At 41.8% G+C, this 17,762-nt stretch overlaps 1 protein-coding gene across 1 annotated transcript; it reads left to right on the top strand.

The window, feature by feature from the left end:
• The first annotated feature begins 7,379 nt into the window (after window positions 1–7,379).
• dusp14 (dual specificity phosphatase 14) lies at window positions 7,380–15,912 on the top strand. Its single transcript, XM_051398788.1, has 2 exons — window positions 7,380–7,669; window positions 13,852–15,912. The coding sequence occupies exon 2, from the start codon at window positions 13,968–13,970 to the stop codon at window positions 14,601–14,603; it is 636 nt and encodes a 211-aa protein (XP_051254748.1). The 5' UTR covers window positions 7,380–7,669; window positions 13,852–13,967; the 3' UTR covers window positions 14,604–15,912.
• Window positions 15,913–17,762: the final 1,850 nt, after the last annotated feature.

Below are 17,762 nucleotides of genomic sequence, written 5' to 3'. Positions count from 1 at the left end.
CAGTCTCGACACCAAACAACAGAACTATTAATTAATTAACTATATTAATCCTCTAATGACAAGTCACAAACTAGTGTTTCCCTGTATTAAGTCAAATATCCTGTATTCCCATCTATGAATGACCACCACATGACTCCAGGTGATGGGTAATATTGAGGCTCTCGTCGTAGAGTCGGCGCTGAGCTGACATTGTCTTGTCAGCATTATTTTTTGAACGATGCTGTGCAGTGACACAGACAGTTAGTGGCAATCAGTGACTCGATCCTTTCTGTCTCCATCTGTGGACGTGTGGGCGCGGTGTGACGTGTGGGAGAACTGTGACAAATCTAACGCAGGCAGGAGGCCACCATCCTCTGACGGGCTTATCCGAGCGGAGAGCAGCTAACAGTGTGATTATAACAGCAGATTCAACCTTTGATGATAAGGGCGCGACGACCGTGGAGGAGCCTCTGAAATGAAATCTTGGATTGGATCTGGATTTAAGAGGATGTGAAAGAGAAGAAATTCAGAGTTTTTTTTTTTTTTTTTAACGCCTCCATGTGTCTTATCAAATCAAGGTTGCACAACAAATGAGAAGCAGCAGAGCAAATTACTCCTTTCACTTCTGCTCATTTCACAGGATCCAGTTTTCCTCATGTCTCAGTTGGCGCCTTTTAAACCAAGACTCAGTCCTCACTCCAACCAGCCTCAACAAACTAGGTTTTGATCTATCCTCTTCCCCCCTTTTATTTTCTGTTTAAAGCTCATGGTTGTAAATAGTGGCAGTTGGTGTTCGGGTCTGTGGTGAAACCCGATGAACAAATGTGACCTAAATTTCCTGGATTCAGAAGAGAGACGCTACAACAATCAGAGAAAACTCCACGCTGAAGCCACCACAGAGGTTTCATCACCGAGCAACATGTAGCTATTGTATAATTGTATACAATCATACAATCATACAGCAGCTACATCTTTCATGGTCATGTGTGACAGCCCGTTTATGGCAGAGTGGAGGTACAACTTGGTCTACCTGCAGAGTTCAGGGAAAAGACAAAGCAGAAAGGTCAAACTCTACTGAATTATTGAGAGCAACGTTATAATTAGACCAATACATGTCTGGTTGTTGTGAAAGGGGCAAAGTCTTTGTTTTCTGATATTTTCTTGATTTTATTCATTCTAATGTTTGTTTTTTCTTTTTACAGTATACTTTCTCAATGCTTTGGCAATAATGTCTTTGTTACTCTGGCTGGGTTTAATCAGAGGTGATTAAATTGTAGACTGACACTGTGCTTAATCAGAGGTGATTAAGTCCACCGTTGGTCTGCAATTAAATTGTTCTCAATACTACAAGTGTTGCTGGAGTTTTAACCCTTAATCTTCTAAAATTCCTTTAATTATTTTTCTTATCTCTTTATTGTTGGCTTGGAAATCAATTTAGTATCATTTCTGGGTAATTACATGCTGCATATGTCTGCGTACGTGTTGTGCACAAGCTCGAGGTTCATTTTTTCCATTTAGTTTAGCTTCTTCAGCTGCAGAGGGTCAAGTTGAGCTAACTGTTATATTAGTCTCGACAGCTTTATTTCTTTCTCCAAGGACATGTGTTTCAGTCTGTGGCTTGTTTCCTCTGACTCAAGAAAAAGTATGCAAGTTAAGACACCAGCTGATGACAGGAGTTTTTTTTTTTCAGGTGCAACAATTTGTCAAGTGCAGTGAAATAAAAGACGTTGCACGATCAAGTCACGAGTTAATTATCCTTTTTCACGCTGCACTGAGCACATATTTATTCACCGCACAGAATACATCTTATATTGCCAGTCAAGCTGAGCCGACTCCTCACCTGTATCAACCCGGCACATGTTGTGGCGTGGCCCTCTCTCTGTCACTGTACATTCTGTGCTGTAGTGGCAGGAGCAGCAGATGGAGCAGATGTTAGTGTCAACGCTCTGCATGTGTGCAGAGATGCAGCATTTTCTCAACCCACCCACACAATACTGTGTCTTTCTCAGACACACTATTTGCCTCCTGCTCTCTGATGGTCTCAGACTCCCTGCAAAGACAAATTGTTGCTGAAAACTTGTGTATTGTTGTTGATCTTATAAACATCACAAAATAGACTTGAACAAGCACATTGTGACTGTTTGCAGACTATTTTAAAATCTCTAACATATTTCATAAGAAACATGAAATATGCATCAGGATTAATTATTTTCACCCGATTATTGGATTGTCAGGACTCAGGGTTGTCAATTAAAAGTTTTATGCAGTCCTTCCAAAAGAAACTGATGGATTAGAAACTGATAGGGAGGATTTAATGCATTTATTTTGGTTTTGGCCTGTTGCCTTGTGGGTAGAAATCAAGAGATAGCTAGCTAGCTTTATTCTATTGCCTTAAATATGTGTCCACAAACAATAATACTTAATGTTTTAAGAGGAGGAAGCCCTCTTGTCTTAAGCCCTGTTACTACTATAGGCTATAAAAAGAAAGAAAGTTTGACTTTTGTGGCTCTTGGTTACTAAAGGGCATGATTGAAAATAGGAAGGGGAAGCTTATTATGAGAACGAATGGTCAAATTAAAACCTAATTTAAACTAGTTATAGAAGTTGTATAATCTTTATTATGATTTTTTAAAATAAAAACAGTAAAATAAAATTAAAACATATTTAACGAGACAGAAATATAATCAGGATCATACGAGATAAATGATCATCTGCACCAGAATGAATTATTTCCCATTCATTTGATTATTTATTCATCCTACAGAACATGTAGAGGAAGGAGAGCAAACAGAGGAAATTATGTGATCTCTACTAAGATATGTGATAATGAACTGCCCTTTCTATCTCTGTTCAATGACATTTTCTCTCATAATCTTGGAGCTATTTTTGTTTATTAGAACAGCGAAAGTAGGCTTCCGTGTTTTGGGAATTAAAAAAGAAAACACAACTCTCCCGAGAAAAATCAATCCATTGGTTTTAGAGCTTCTCCTCTGCCGGTGTCTCATTGATTTTCAACTTTGCTGCTATTCAGGGGAAAAGGAAAAAGATGTCTCCCGCAGCTTTGCTCTGTGTTGCTGTAACCCTCTTTAAAAGGACAAACTCCAGCACACACATACACACACACACACACACAAACACACACTCACAGAAGCAGCCCGCCCTGCTTTGGCCATTATTGCCGGGTAGTGATTAACACAGAGGTGAACCCATCAACACAAGAGGTTACCTTGGCAACCAGGTCTGTGGCATACTGGAGTCTGGGAGAAGAGCGGCGGTGGAGAGGAGGGGCATGGGGCAGCTCTGTGGAGACACACACACACACACACACACACACACACACACATTCGCCCTGTTGCTCATGCTCATTTGCTGGGCAGAGGAGTCGTGACTAACCAGAGCCTCCCCTCGCCCCCACCAACCCCCACTCTCCTCACTCCCCTCACTCCCCTCACTCCCCTCATCCATCTGTGTACGTGCTTTTTTTTTCTTCCCCTCACCGACTCACTATCGTGGAATTGTGGAGCAAGTAAATGCCATTCAGCACTCAATAAGACACAATATCGGAAATGGAAGTGATAACCTCCACTGTATTTTTTTCTCTCTCTGTGGATAGATGGTAACAGTGTATCTGTGTGTGTGTGTGTGAGAGAGAGAGAGAGAGAGAGAGAGAGAGAGAGAGAGAGAGAGGGCAGCAAATGTGTTTGTTTGATGTCAGAGCGGCACGGAGGCTCCATGCTGCGCTCAGCCACCTCGCTGCTCTCACATGTTGCCACAGCAAACACTTAGATCCCATGTCTATTTACCGCCGTCACAGCTGGCCCGATGGGGGCACCTGTGGGATCAGCAGCAACTTTATTTAGACCCCCCCTCCCTCCTTCCAACACCCTGCACGCCAGGTCTAGCATCTCCACCACTGCTGACCACAAAGCACTTTCCATTCTCCTCATCTTACCACCCCTCGAGCCATCGGTCACACACACCAGCACAGACCGAAATAAACTTCTCTGACGTTACAAGGTAGCTGGGATCATCCTGGAGATTTACAGTCTGTCTTTACACACTTTGGTTTACTTTGTCAGGGATATTCATTCATCAACGTATTAGCAGACGACACAGATACTCTGATAATCTGCTGAAGCTTTGATCGCACACACTCCTCAGGCTGCACTGCATACCACTTCCTCTGCTTCAGCTCTCTCTGAATGATTTTTTTAGCAGCCTGAATTGGATCACTGTGTTCATAATCTACTATTTGGATTAACAGATGCCTGCTGGCTCTCAGAAAGTGTAAATAAGTAGCCGTAGCTGAACGGCACAGGTCATTGAGTGTCCATACGTTTGAGAGATGTGCAAAGGATTTTACGGTTAAATCACTGTGGCACCCTCTGCACTGTCAAGCCCATCAGTTATCTTGTGTTACAGGCGGTCAGGGTTAATCAATGTCACTACCCGCTCATTCAGAGCAGACAGCTCCTTCAGAACGTGGCTGCAGGTGCTTGTTATTACGGTGATGGTGTCATTGTAAATTTTCAGCCTCCGTGGCAGACTGTGGAGCCATATTAAACAGGAGCGTCTTCCCAGAATGCCTCTGACTCATCTGACATTTCAGTCTGAACCCCAGTCACTGTCTCTCCAGCCTGCAGCTCTATCTTTCTCCCTCTATCTCTCTATCCATCTTTCTCCGGCTTTTCACTGTTCCAAATCAAGGTTACCACTTTTTAAAGTCTATCTATCACTCCCTCCGCCCACTTATTGCTCTTTCCGTGCACAGACATTTTATGTCACCATTTCTGTTTAAACATTCATCAGGTGAGTTTCAATCAACGTGAGCTTCTATTCCTCCTCCGTGCTGTAAAAGGAGGCGTAGCAGTTAAAGCACAGGGTCAAAAATCAGTGAAAACAGTCACCTTTGCACCAGTTTTAGTGGTTGCACCGCCTGGTACTGCTGCTGTTTGTTTCCAGTTGATTGAATTTGGAATGTAATTAGGAATGACTCTGAGGCAAGGGCCATGGGTTTATGGATAGCGTAATATCTCCCCCAGGAGCCCTTTGAAATGGGATTGACTTTGGAAGGCATGTCTAATTATGGTTTTGTACACGGATATATTCACTAAGGGCGGCAGATGCAGCTGCAATCTCGAAGGTCTCAGAGTTGCAGCCATATAGATGGTCAGAACGTCTGCCGAGCTCTACGTGGATATCAAGCTGTTTGCTCCAAGGCAGGGCATAATGAGATTTGAAATAACAGACCTAAAGTACAGACAGTATATTTGTTTTCTATATACGCCTGTAGCCCACCATGACAGGGCAGCATTTAAATTGGTAATGTGTGCATTTGTGTGTATGCGCTAAACAAGTGCGTATTATTAGATTTCAAGTCAGGAGCAAATGGAAACATATTCCCTGAGCCACTGTGGAGTGTGATCCTACATTGTTTATTGCTTATGTGCAACTCTAAGTTTGCTCTCTCTCTTTTTATAAGTTCAAGACCTGCAACATGATCGCACAGGTCTCAGCAGGCATTCAAATAAACAGTTGACATTGTATGTTGAAGCTACTGTATCAGGTGTTCCTCTCCCTGGATGACACAGCTCCCTGTGTGCTAGTTTCAACAAGTATAACACATCAGTGCCAGTTAGAGCTGGGCAATGAATAAATTAAATTGAATTTACTTTTTAAAACAATGCAAAAATTTGAGGTTTAAACTATGAATGTTATGTTTTGATATACAGCCGCCAAGGACTATGTAAAATGACCCCAATCCACTCATACCGCTCATCTACACAGAACGTATCCCAAATGAGAAGAAGGGCCCCCAGTGATAAGACATTACAAGTGACAAACATATGGTGTCCTTTTAAGAAAATAAATCAATTAAAATCGTAAATTGGTTGTGGTGTCATGTTGCCCACTGCTATAGCGTCAGCGAGGTTTAGTGTCAGGATGTTGTTTTATCAACTGGCAGAGGTGGGGACCAAGTCATTGTTGTGCAAGTCTCAAGTAAGTCTCAAGTATTTACACTCAAGTCAAGATAGGCAAGTCCAAAAATTTAGGTTTATGGTCCTAAACAGGTTACAGTGCACCAAATGTAATGGCATTTAAGAACAGAGCAAAAGAAAACAAAATTATGTTTGGTATCAATTCTTCCTGTAACGTTACTTTTTTATGGTTTACTCCTGCAACCTGATTGGATCTCGAAGATCTGGGGAATTAAGTGTTTAATTGCTGGGAACAAACAGCTATAACATTAGTTGATTCAGGAAATAAAAGGAACTTGGACTCATGACCTTTGTATTCCTAAAATACAGACGTCTACAGCCCTGCTGATGTGTTCAGTTTTAGAGTTGATGCTCCACAAACCTCTGAAAACAAACCACCAGAATTATTTTAAGGGAAAACAAATAGTCTCTTGTTTAAAAAAAAAAGAGTCTGAATTGTGAGAGCCATCCAAATTGCATTTCAGTCAGGCTTTGATGATTCTACTAGTAGACAAGAGGTTTGTTTGTTCTCTGGATGAATCTCACCAATAGTTTTCAGCATTGTGCTTTGGGGTGGTGCTTGATCCTCCCATCGCTTTTTGTATGAGGAGAAACTGATGCCAGGGAGAGAGAGAGAGAGAGAGGAGAGGAGAGGAAGAACAGTCTGTAGATTTTATATGAGAGGTGACTGTCGGCTCAAACATTCACTCACCACGACTCCAGTAATTTCATCAAGAAAATAAAATCTGCTTTTTCAATCAGCTTTCAGCAGTAAATTTAAAACTGCCCACAGTTCTGAATGTGTTTTTCTTACAATGATAATCTGATGATAATTACAATAATAAAAGTATTTTTCTTACTCCAGGTTTCAATCTAACAAGAAAGAATTCTTACACATACATATATTTAAATTTATATAATTTACTACACGCACATTGTCAGTATTAGACCTGCACTGTATATTCAAAGCCCTGAAGACTAATCTATGCTGTATGATTTTTGTCCTGTGCAATTATTTATTTTTATACCAAAAATAAAGCCACTACCTCCTGCTGTAACAATATTCCATCATAATGAATATTCATATCAATCACATCTAAAGCTGCAGTGTTTAATACAACTCTTATTCTATTTTCATTACATCTTGTATTTTTCTATTCTATTTATACTTAAAGTGTATTTTCTCATCTGTTGTGTTGTATCTAGAGCAAATTTCCCCACTGTGGGATCAATAAAGTCTGAAAGGATGAGGACTAATTGGAATAAAAAGTGCACAGACACTTCATCTTTTCTATGGGAACAACCAATCCAGGACTGTCTTAATAGGATTAGACTGGTTAGTGTGTGTGTGTGTGTGTGTGTGTGTGTGTGTGTGTGTGTGTGTGGCCGTGCTCCTCCTGCCTCCGCCTCTGTGCGGCACTCATCGCTCCTCATACAGAGGCAGCGCTACCCTGTACATGCCGCTCCTGACAGCGGAGAACCAGGCGGATGAACTGATGGCTCGTATTTCTGTTGACTTTCACATTATGTTGTTGTGTGTCGCGGTTTGTCTCCCACCACCTGGCCTCTCGCCATCCCCCCTTTGTCCGTCTGTATGATCGGACCGACTGAAGGTTAATGTCCGGAGTGTGAAAAAGGCAGCCTGCCGGATTGGTGCAGGCGGTGAAGGCGCTTTAAAAACCCTCCATCTCTGCCCGACTGAGAGTCGACTGGTAAGTTGAGTTTTACATCTGATGGCGTCAGTCTGACCCAACACAACATGGTTTTGAACTTAAATTGTTAAATTGTTGTAAAAATGTGTTTTTATTGGCGTTTATCTACAGGTTTTATTGTGGGCAGTTTTCTGATGTAAGATGGGTGAAACCTGCCGCGCGCACTTCTGTGACGCTTTTAGAGACATGTTGCTGAATTTGGTCAGTGAGACGTAAATGTGCTGCTTTTATATATCTCCTATATACACACACACACATATACAGATACACTTAAGATCCATTACCGACACCTGAACTTGTTAACGCACGCGCATCTCTTCGTCACGCGCACGAGGACGAGCGGCGCGTGCGCAGAGGAGCGGTCCTCATTCAAGGCTCAGTCATAAATTGTTAAAAACTTGTGGAGTCATTCACTTTAAAGCTCCGTATTCACACACACACACACACACACACACACACACACACACACACACACACACAGTGGCCCTGAAAGGCACGGGAGGTGTTACATTTTCGGTCTTAAATATTTAAAGTTTGTCAAACAAGCACATTTATTTTCCTGCAGAAGATACTGTATGTAGTTTAAGACTTGGTGATAAATATCAGTTTACAGATGTGTGAGCCTGATGTGTGTTGCCAAGGCCTGATCATCACATGATCCTGTATAGATAAAACTATATTTGATATAAGGGCTGCAACTAACGATTTTATCATTATTGAATAATCCGTTGGTTATAGTCTCCATTAATCAATCATTTTGTCTATTAAATGTCAGAAAATAGTGCAAAAATGCCTGTTTAAATTTCTTGGGGGCCAAGTTGTCGTCTTCAAATAGCTTGTTTTATCTGACCAAAGGTTAAAAAAAGATCCTTTCTTAGCAAATCTCACCTTTAAAAAAACTAGAGATTTTCTTTTTAATGAGACTGTTAATGTTTTCAGAATTGTTGTAGTTTAATTTTTTCACCTCTGTTTGTTATTCACTGCTGGTAGCAGCAATTTTGGCTAATGACGACTCTCTCTCATTAGTTTTTGAATAATCTGTCATGTTTTCATTGTTTAAAAGTAAAGAGTAAAGTCAGACCATTTATCTGTCTCATCTGTCTGCTGTGGTGATGGATGCAGCAAAACATAATCCTACAAATTGTAATTGTACCCCACACCGTAGGCCTCTTTGTGTAATATGTCCTGAAAAACTAAAAGGTAAGAGGAATCATTTGTATGTGTACGCTCACTATCTCTCACTATAACATGTGGCCTTGACTCAGGCTGTTCATGTGAGTGTCAGAGTGCGACATGCTGAGGTGTAACATAGTGGACTGAGTGAGCGGCACTCAGGAAGGTGCCAAAGCCGAACCCTGTCCTCGTGAAGAATTTCTCCCTCCTGTTTCTACACATCATGTTGACTCTAGCTCCTTTGAGCCCTCGGCAGCTGACATTAAAGCGTTTGTGGTTTGTAAAGCTGCACCCAGTTGTGTTCAGATGTATTTTCCTTTTCCTACCTCCAGAAATAACCCCCCCATTGTCATTTTCTCCTGATTATCTCGACTGTAGACAGTGGAGTCACTTTCAGAGATCACTCAGACAGAATAAATGGATTGGCTTTGATTGAGAGACGCTGCTGAGAGCAGCGTGTCTGCTTTGCACCTTTTCCAGTCATCTCAGCATTTCATTCATCTAACTCCTGTGGCGTGAGGCGGTGTCCGGCAGGAATTTGATGTTAAGTCCAAGTCCCAGCTCAGATCCGGGTTGTCGTTGAGGTTTCCACATTGAGCTGTGAGGTTGCCGCCGGGTTTGACACTCTAGTTTTCCTTCAGGTGGGTCACGTTTCCAATTTGTGTTAGCGGAGGTGGAACCGGACCCCTGAGGAATCTTCCCCCCCTGCAGAGAGAGCTATGGAGATGTGCGTAAGAAGATTTGTGAGGTTGGACCACCTGTTGACAGACCCAGAATGATTGAGAGAGGGTTGTTTTTTGTAACATCAAGAGAAGAAGAAAGAAGACATGTGGGGTTTGATTTGCCTCAGGAAGATGTGCAGTAACACAGAGAAAGGTGCTCCACTGACCCTCCTCAGTGTCTATTTTTTATAAATCCTCACATTAAATTTGATTGGCAGCGAGCTGCAGTATCCCCACTATCGCCAACATTACAGTACATTTTTCTCTGGCGACAGCCTCTGCATAATTCTCCCTCCTCCGCTCCCTGCAACCTCACTCCTGCCCTGCCCGGGGTATAAATAACCATGTGGATGGAGCAAATCTCAGCAAAGCCCGGCGCTGTGGTACATCAGCACTTTGGAGAAGGCCAGAGATTATTATTGGTTTTCTTATCTTCCTCATCTCTCCGTTGATGTGGCTGCTACTGTCTTATACTGTGGTCAGTATTACCTGCATCCTACTGAAGCAGAAAGTGTCTTCTGTTCTTAGTTCACTTTTTCAGGTTTAGCAAGATGCCATGGTTTTGTAGTGTGATAGCAGACTCTGAATCACTGCCCACATCATGTTTTTTCAGCGATTCAGATAAGTCTGGTGTTCTCATTGATTGCTGTTTCTCTGCAAAAAACAACCGCACGGATCAGAGTTTTGTAGGTGGGATTAAAAAAAGCAACACACAGATATAGAGATTGTTGTAAGACTATAAAGTAGATCAACCTCTAAATTCAGCATTCAGCATTAGGAGGCTCTATTGGTAGAAATGGAATATAATTATTCATAGGTATGTTTTCATGAGTGTATAATCACCTGAATATAGGAATTGTATTGTGTGATTGGATAAACCATCTTGAGCAAACTTCAATCAGATCAACAAACCGTATGCCGTTCTTTGCTCTTCTTTCAAATAAAGAAATACTCTCCAGTTGTGATATAACTCATACTAGCAGTATCTACACTAACCTCTTAGCCACTGAGCGAACAGTCAGTAGCTCCTCAAAGGGCGCTGATTGGTTCGCAAACCACTGTGTTCAGACACAAGCTCGTAGCTTAAAGCCTGGCAAGATGGATTCTTACATGATCTGCCAGTGCTGTAGTACTCGAGTCTGGTCTTGAGACGTTATTTCCATTGTCTCTGACTTGGACTTGTTCGTATTTGCACTCGGACTTGGCCATTTGTAATGGTTACCAGGCAACCAATGTCACTTGTAAGCGTATACCTGGCTGCCAAAATCATCTCATTGGTAATGGCTATGGCTATATATATCGCTGTCGAAGGGACAGATACAGGAAATCTTTCCTGCCACAAGCATCACACTGTACAATAACAGCTAAAACTCTGGTCATAATAATACAGTCCCCAAGCACCTTATATGTTTTATCTGTTCACTGCACCTTATATTTTTACTTTGTACTACAATTAGACCGCTTATTTATAAATGTTTTATAAATTTTTTATATTGCATTTTATATTGCTGTTTTTGATATGTCTGTGTGTTGTTACTGTGTGTAATGCTGCTGCTACACTGCAATTTCCCAGCTTGGGAAAAATAAAGTCTCAACTAGTCCTGGTCTTGGCTTGCTTTGAACTTTTGAACAGGCTGTAAACCCACTGTAATGGAGTGCAAAATGGGTGTATCAGAGCGTCACTCGAGAAAAAAAGATATATATATATATATATATCTAAGATATATATATATTGGTGCATTTCCTGTTTGCCTTTATAATTACCATATAACATTTTATTTTCTTATCAAAATATAAGTGTTGTTAGTGGGACATATAGGGCTGCAACTCATAATTATTTTAATTATCAGTTAACCTGCATTTCCTAAAGTTTCCTAAAGCCCAAGTTGATGTCTAAATATCCCCAACCAACATAAGAGAAAAAATATACCACGCAGATAAGTTTCTCCTACTTAGTTATCATGTAGAATGTGATGCTTCCTGCAGAAAAGCTGTTCACACTTTGGTTCAGTGCCGCTCTCATGTATGTTGGACCTTCTCCTGATGGCGCAACACTTGTTTTCCAGTCTGGATCACTGTATCCGTTGTCTCATCACCAGCAGCAACCAGTGTAGAGGAAGGTGGAATCCGTTGCACCACAGCGCGATCATGGCAACCATTTCAGAGGCAAAGTCCAGGTTGATTGGCAACCAGGAGCGAGCCAAACAAACTGGGCCCAAACAGGGAGGGAGGAGGGTGTTGTTTTTAGCCTTTGATCCTTTTTTTTGTTGGTTTTATTTTGGAAAGAGATGTAGACCATGCTGAGGTGGCAACGCTGTGGTCAACAGGAGGAGAGGATGTAGAGGAGATAGGTGAAGTCTTTAGTTTTTATTTGGAAGAAACAGTATTTCTGTTTGTACTGGACACTTACTTTTCTATTTTCATGTAAACAATTGGCAATAACACCTTTAAAAACGGAGGCTACACGTTTAACAGAGAATATCTTGTAGTGAAAACTTAAAAGATTTGACAGCTGATCCCAAAGCAGTTTCTACTTGCGACCCTTCGTCACCAGTTGTGATCATTTGAACCAAAAAGTAACCTAGTAATTTCTCCTGCTATGAAGGTTGATGACCTGTAGTGTGGGATCACAGGAGTTGTTGTCTTCACCACCATTGTTGCCATTGCAATCAGCTTCTCCCAGTTAGGATCCTTTCAGTGTTCATCATTTAGGAGGTTTCTACTGAGAGCCGTGTTATCCACAGAGGTCTCTTCCTCTCCAAAACAAACCAACCCGGTGATTTAAACCGGCGAATAAAGCAGCTTCACCTTAAACATCAGCGTTTTTCAGTAGACAAAGGACGCTCAGCTTGTTTCTCTGATCTTCAGATCCAGACGTCAGATGACTGTAATGAAATGTGTATGGTAGAAACGGGGTTTTAAACTGGATGAAAAGTCAATTTATGACTGCTTCTGGCAGACAAGGGGCTATGACGCCATTGACAGACCTGAATAAAATGACATATTTCTCTGGGTTTGAACAGTTGGAAACATTTGGGATAATGTTAGTGCACAAATTAAAAAATATATATAACATAGATTTAGTGGTTAAGGACATGTTTATGTGGAAATATTACAAAATATAACTTTAAATAATACATGACCCCTTCATTGATTGTATTCACATCTTTCATCTTTTTCACAGTTTAATTAATAAGAAGAATCCCAGTCTGTCGTCCACAGTCTCTTCTCAGGTGACAGCAGGTGATTTTCTTCTGCAGGTTGAATTCCAGTTTAAAGCAGTTGACCCGTGTGTCTTGTTAACCAGACTGTAGCAGAAAATGAAAGAAAAAGACCTGCCGGCCAGACTGCACATAGTGTGGATGACGCACGACAAGTGCAACAGTGTGTGCAGTAGCGCCTGGAGCTGTGGGCTCTCTGCTGATAACTTAAGTATTAATGCAGGAGGCTATTTCCATCATATACAGTGCAGCCAGAAATGTCACATTACGGTTCCTCATAATATCTTTTTTTCTTCACGATCTGTGTCGTGCATCTTCATGTTCATGTTACAGCTCATAAACACGTGGAAGATCGTTTTCATCATCCTATTTGGAAAAAGAAAATGGAATTAGATGAATAAACTTTTGAAGATTTCGTGCTTGAATGAAGTGTTCTATCAGCACACTTTGGTATGATCATACAGTATATTATTACTTTCCACCCTGCCGTTTGGTGCCATCCAAAACGACATTAACAGCAGCAATAGGCAGAGAGAGGAGAGATGTAATCTGTATGTGAGGGCTGTGGATGGATGAACATGAGTTGAGGTGAGTGTATGTCTCCGGGGGGTCTGTGCTCACATGGCAGAGGGAGGTTCATCTCAGTGTGCAGCACGGAGGCCATCTGACCTCAATGTAGAAAAACGTACAGAAGAGATAAACTGGTCTCTCCAGTTGAGATATACAATTCTTCATCTGTCTGTGAATTCATGAAACCACTCTCAAGTTAAGTGGAGACTGTGGATCACTGGGTCACAACTTCACAGCAGCATGCTTTTGAATTAGTCAACTATTGTGACTGATCTGTAATTGTTTTGTCTGTCTGGCGCGATAGACTGCAGAATAACATTTCCTGGAAACAACTGTCTCAGCACAGTGCCATCCAAAAAAAAAGTGCTTGTTTGGAGTCTTGGCAAACAACTGCGATGTTACTCGTCCTTGTGAGGCGTTTGTATGTTGTCAGCCTGCAGTGAAACAGAGAAATGTTTAATTTAGACTGAAAGTGAAATGTGTTTGTGTGTTACAGGAGCTGTCTGGCTGGTCCCGTTTGCACTACTATGACTCTGAGCTCCTGAATATTTTGCTTTTTAAAAAGAAAAAAACCCAACTTGCTGTCACTCTTGAAAACCATTTGATTCCTCAATGGGTTCCCGCAGCCAAGGCTTCTTCCACCATCACCACCACCACCACCACCGTAGCTCCATGGTGCCCACTGCGGTGCCGAGGCTGCTGCCTGAGAGCGGCAGCCTGCTGGGAGGCATCGCACAAATCACCCCAAACCTCTTCCTCAGCAGAGGGAACGTGGCATCCAACCGCAGCCTGCTGCTGTCCAAAGGCATCACCTGTGTGGTCAACGCCACCATCGAGCTCCCCAACTTCAACTGGCCTCACATGGAATACGTAAAGGTCCCTCTGGCGGACATGCCCCACTCCCCCATCTCCTTGTACTTCGACAGCGTGGCCGATAAGATCCACAGTGTGGGACGAAAGCGAGGAGCGGTGCTGGTGCACTGCGCAGCGGGGGTGAGCCGCTCAGCCTCTCTGTGTCTGGCGTACCTCATGAAGTATCACCGTGTGTCTCTGGCTGAGGCCCACGCCTGGGTCAAGGCCCGCCGCCCTGTCATCAGGCCCAACGGCGGCTTCTGGCGCCAGCTCATCGAATACGAGAGGAAGCTGTTTGGTAGAAACTCTGTTAAGATGGTGCAGACGCCCTACGGGGTCATACCTGATGTTTATGAGAGGGACCGCAGGAGCCTGGCTCCGTACTGGGGCCTGTGAGAGAGGCTGTGCCAACCGTCGACAGTGAGGGATCGAGGAGGAAAGTGAAGTTGAGCCCTCTTGCCCTCCTGGACTGCAGGTTCTTGCGTGTCCAGGACAGGCAAAGTGAGTGTACATCTGTGTGAAACTTATTTAATAAATACTGGTGCGTTTGGACGGAGGGAGTTCAACCAAACACTGGTTGTTGATGGTCATCCAACCAGTTGCCTTCATTTAGTCTTTGAGTGGGAGCAAGGCGACTTCAAGCCCAGAATCCTTAGGACCAAAGGATCGATTTTGGACCACAATGATGTCAGACACCAAAATAAGATCAGAATGTGGAAGTCGGTGCTGTCTATCTCCTGGTCTGTCTGTCCAGTTCCAGTGGAGGACGAGCGCTCTGTGAAGGCTGAGACTCTGCAGCTCTGACAGCGATGTGACTGAAGTCCTTTTCCTGACGTGATGTCATGTGGTGGTATTGTGCCAGTTTTGCAGTAGTCTTTAGTGTGAAGGGCAGCAGCATGCTCTCAATTTATGGTAGCATTTAAGATAAGTGTACAGGAAAAAAAACTACTATATAGACATTATTTTATTGGAAATGTACTAATAGTGAGGAAAAAAATGATTATGGGACACTTTAAGATGTTAGTATATCGACCTTTTTGAGAGTGAAAATATAGAAGATGTAAGCTAAAAGTCAGGTTTAGGGAAAGTTCCTGTGTACCACAGGGTTGACTGTTCCATCCTGTGACCACACTATGTTATTGTAGTGATATTTGATGCTGTATTTAAAAAAATATATGCTGCCACAAAGGGAACTGGTAGCTCTATGATAGATGCGTGGAAGAATATTTTCTATCCTACTGTTTTTGCCTTGTGTCCATATTCGGGTAAGGTTGCAAAAAGGATCAGTGCAGTACTGATTTTATTTCTCTGTGTGAAGCAGGGTACTTTTGTGGTTTGGTGCTCTTCTAAAGAGCGATATGACACAGGCTGAAAATCCTGCTTCTACTGTCATCTGTTGGTTGAAATTTTAACTTTGCTGTCCACACTGCAGAGATACTGTTTAGCACCTAATAGTTGTAGGGGTGAGACAAAGAATTTCTACCACACATCAATACTTTGCCACCAATATTATCACATGAAAGAAAACATAATGCAGTGATTGTTTGGATTGTTTTTACATATTTTAAATCCAGCATTAGACCCATTGTCGACATTAATCAGAGAAGCTACAATCAGCTTCCCAGATTTGGCACTTCATGGCTACCTACGCCTGTATGGTGACCCTTGTGTGTGGTACGGGAGCCAATTTAAATGCGTCAATGATGCAATGCTAAGTAAAGCAGCCTCAGTGTGTGTTACATTTAAATTTATTCTCAAATGGCTCATTTTGTCGAAAAAAACCCAGATATAAAGATATTTACAGTTGTATAAAGCGGAACAAAAGGAGTTAATTCTGACATTTTAGACACTGGAACCAGAAAAAATTGATTATGAAATTTGTTCACAGATGTAATAATTGATATATATAATGTTTAACCATCGTTGTTGTCTTGGGCAGTGATACTCGTGTCAGTTTTGTATTGTGATTTCTTGACTCTCACCCCTACACTATATAGTGCAGTATAATATCACTATTGGATGTGGTCAGACATCACAGCAGCAGTGAAGTTGCGTGGTGTCGAACGTAACAGAGTTGACATTTTGAACCCACAGAGATGCTTTTTTCCAACAATGCCATAATAGATTAAGTGTGATATTACGATTTAAGAAAAAGATTTAAAGTTTAGGGGTAAATAATAATTGTTAGCAGGAGAAAGATACACAATCTGTAATCTGACTTCAAATTATTTCCTGCCCCAAGAGAGTCATATTAAAATAATTTAAAAAAAAGGAGCTCATGTCACTGTTTGTGTTCACATTTGACCTCTAACAGACAATATTTCATTTTACTGGATTCAGAGTGTGCATTCACTTAGCAGCAAAATTTTCTGTCTTTTTTTTGTGACGTCTCTGAGATATTTTTTCACATGAACAGACTGCTGCGTTTCCTCCTCCAAAGGCCTCTTGATGTTCACTCTGCTCAGCCATTTTCCCCAAGAGATGTCTTCAGATGTCAAAGAAATGTTCTGTCATTCATTTTCATTTGCTGCAGCTACAGAGCAGCAGGCAGATATTGATGAGCGCTATTTGTCTTGTGCCCACACTTCTGAGGGACCTCCGGAGTGGTCTCCAACAATGAATTCCATTACCCAGCGAGACGAGGCCCGTCTGATGACAGGCCGACCACCGCGGAGATGCACAAGTGATGGGCTCAAATTATACACTGCGCACACTATTTTCTCTCAGCGAAAAAAATTTAAAAATCTTCTTTTACCTCACCAGCCCCTTCCCTTCGTTAGTCAAGCAGTAAAAGTAAACACATCCTTCACCAGCAGCAGGATATTATCATCTATCATTAAAGCAGTAAGCAGAGCCATTTGCATCATCCTGAGCATCAGAGGCAGGCCAGGCTCCAGCAGTGCAGGCCATGCAGAACGAACCACGCTGATGAAGTTTGAGGAGATGACATTCAGATCAGACGGCAGCCATAACTAAAATTTACCTAAAAACTGAAACTAGATGTGAAAAAAACCCAAACTAACTGAAACTACATTGTGTACTAAAACTCACTAAAATAACAATATCAATGAAAACAGGAGGTGTTGGTATATATGTTTATTGAGACTGGGATGTCTACATGACTTTGACTCAATGTGTTTGTAATACCTTTAATACCTTTTTTTATTTATTTATTTATTTATTTATTTGGTCTTTTATGGCCTTTAACTGATAGTGACAGCTGAAGATAGACAGGAAGGGGGGGTAGAGAGAGTGGATGACACGGGCTGCAGGTCAGATTCGAACCCCGGGCCGCTGCAGCAAGGACTTGGTACATCTTTGCCAGCTCTACCATGTGAGCTAACCAGGCCCCCTGAGCCTGTAATACCTGTAATACCTGATCTGAACTTCTTTAATCTTGCCCCTGACAAAACCCCCATATTATAATAAAAAAAACACTAAAACTAAACAACAAAAATTAAAACAAAAATTAAAATGAACTAAAAAAACTAAATATAAACTCGTGAAAAATACAAAATACAGTAACTCTGATTGGTCGGCGTACTACTTCATTTC

The sequence above is a fragment of the Dicentrarchus labrax genome, unplaced genomic scaffold, assembly GCF_905237075.1.
Source record: "Dicentrarchus labrax unplaced genomic scaffold, dlabrax2021, whole genome shotgun sequence".
Lineage (NCBI taxonomy): Eukaryota > Metazoa > Chordata > Actinopteri > Moronidae > Dicentrarchus > Dicentrarchus labrax.
The sequence above is the reverse complement of the archived record's forward strand: the minus strand, read 5'-3'. Positions and strand labels throughout refer to the sequence as shown.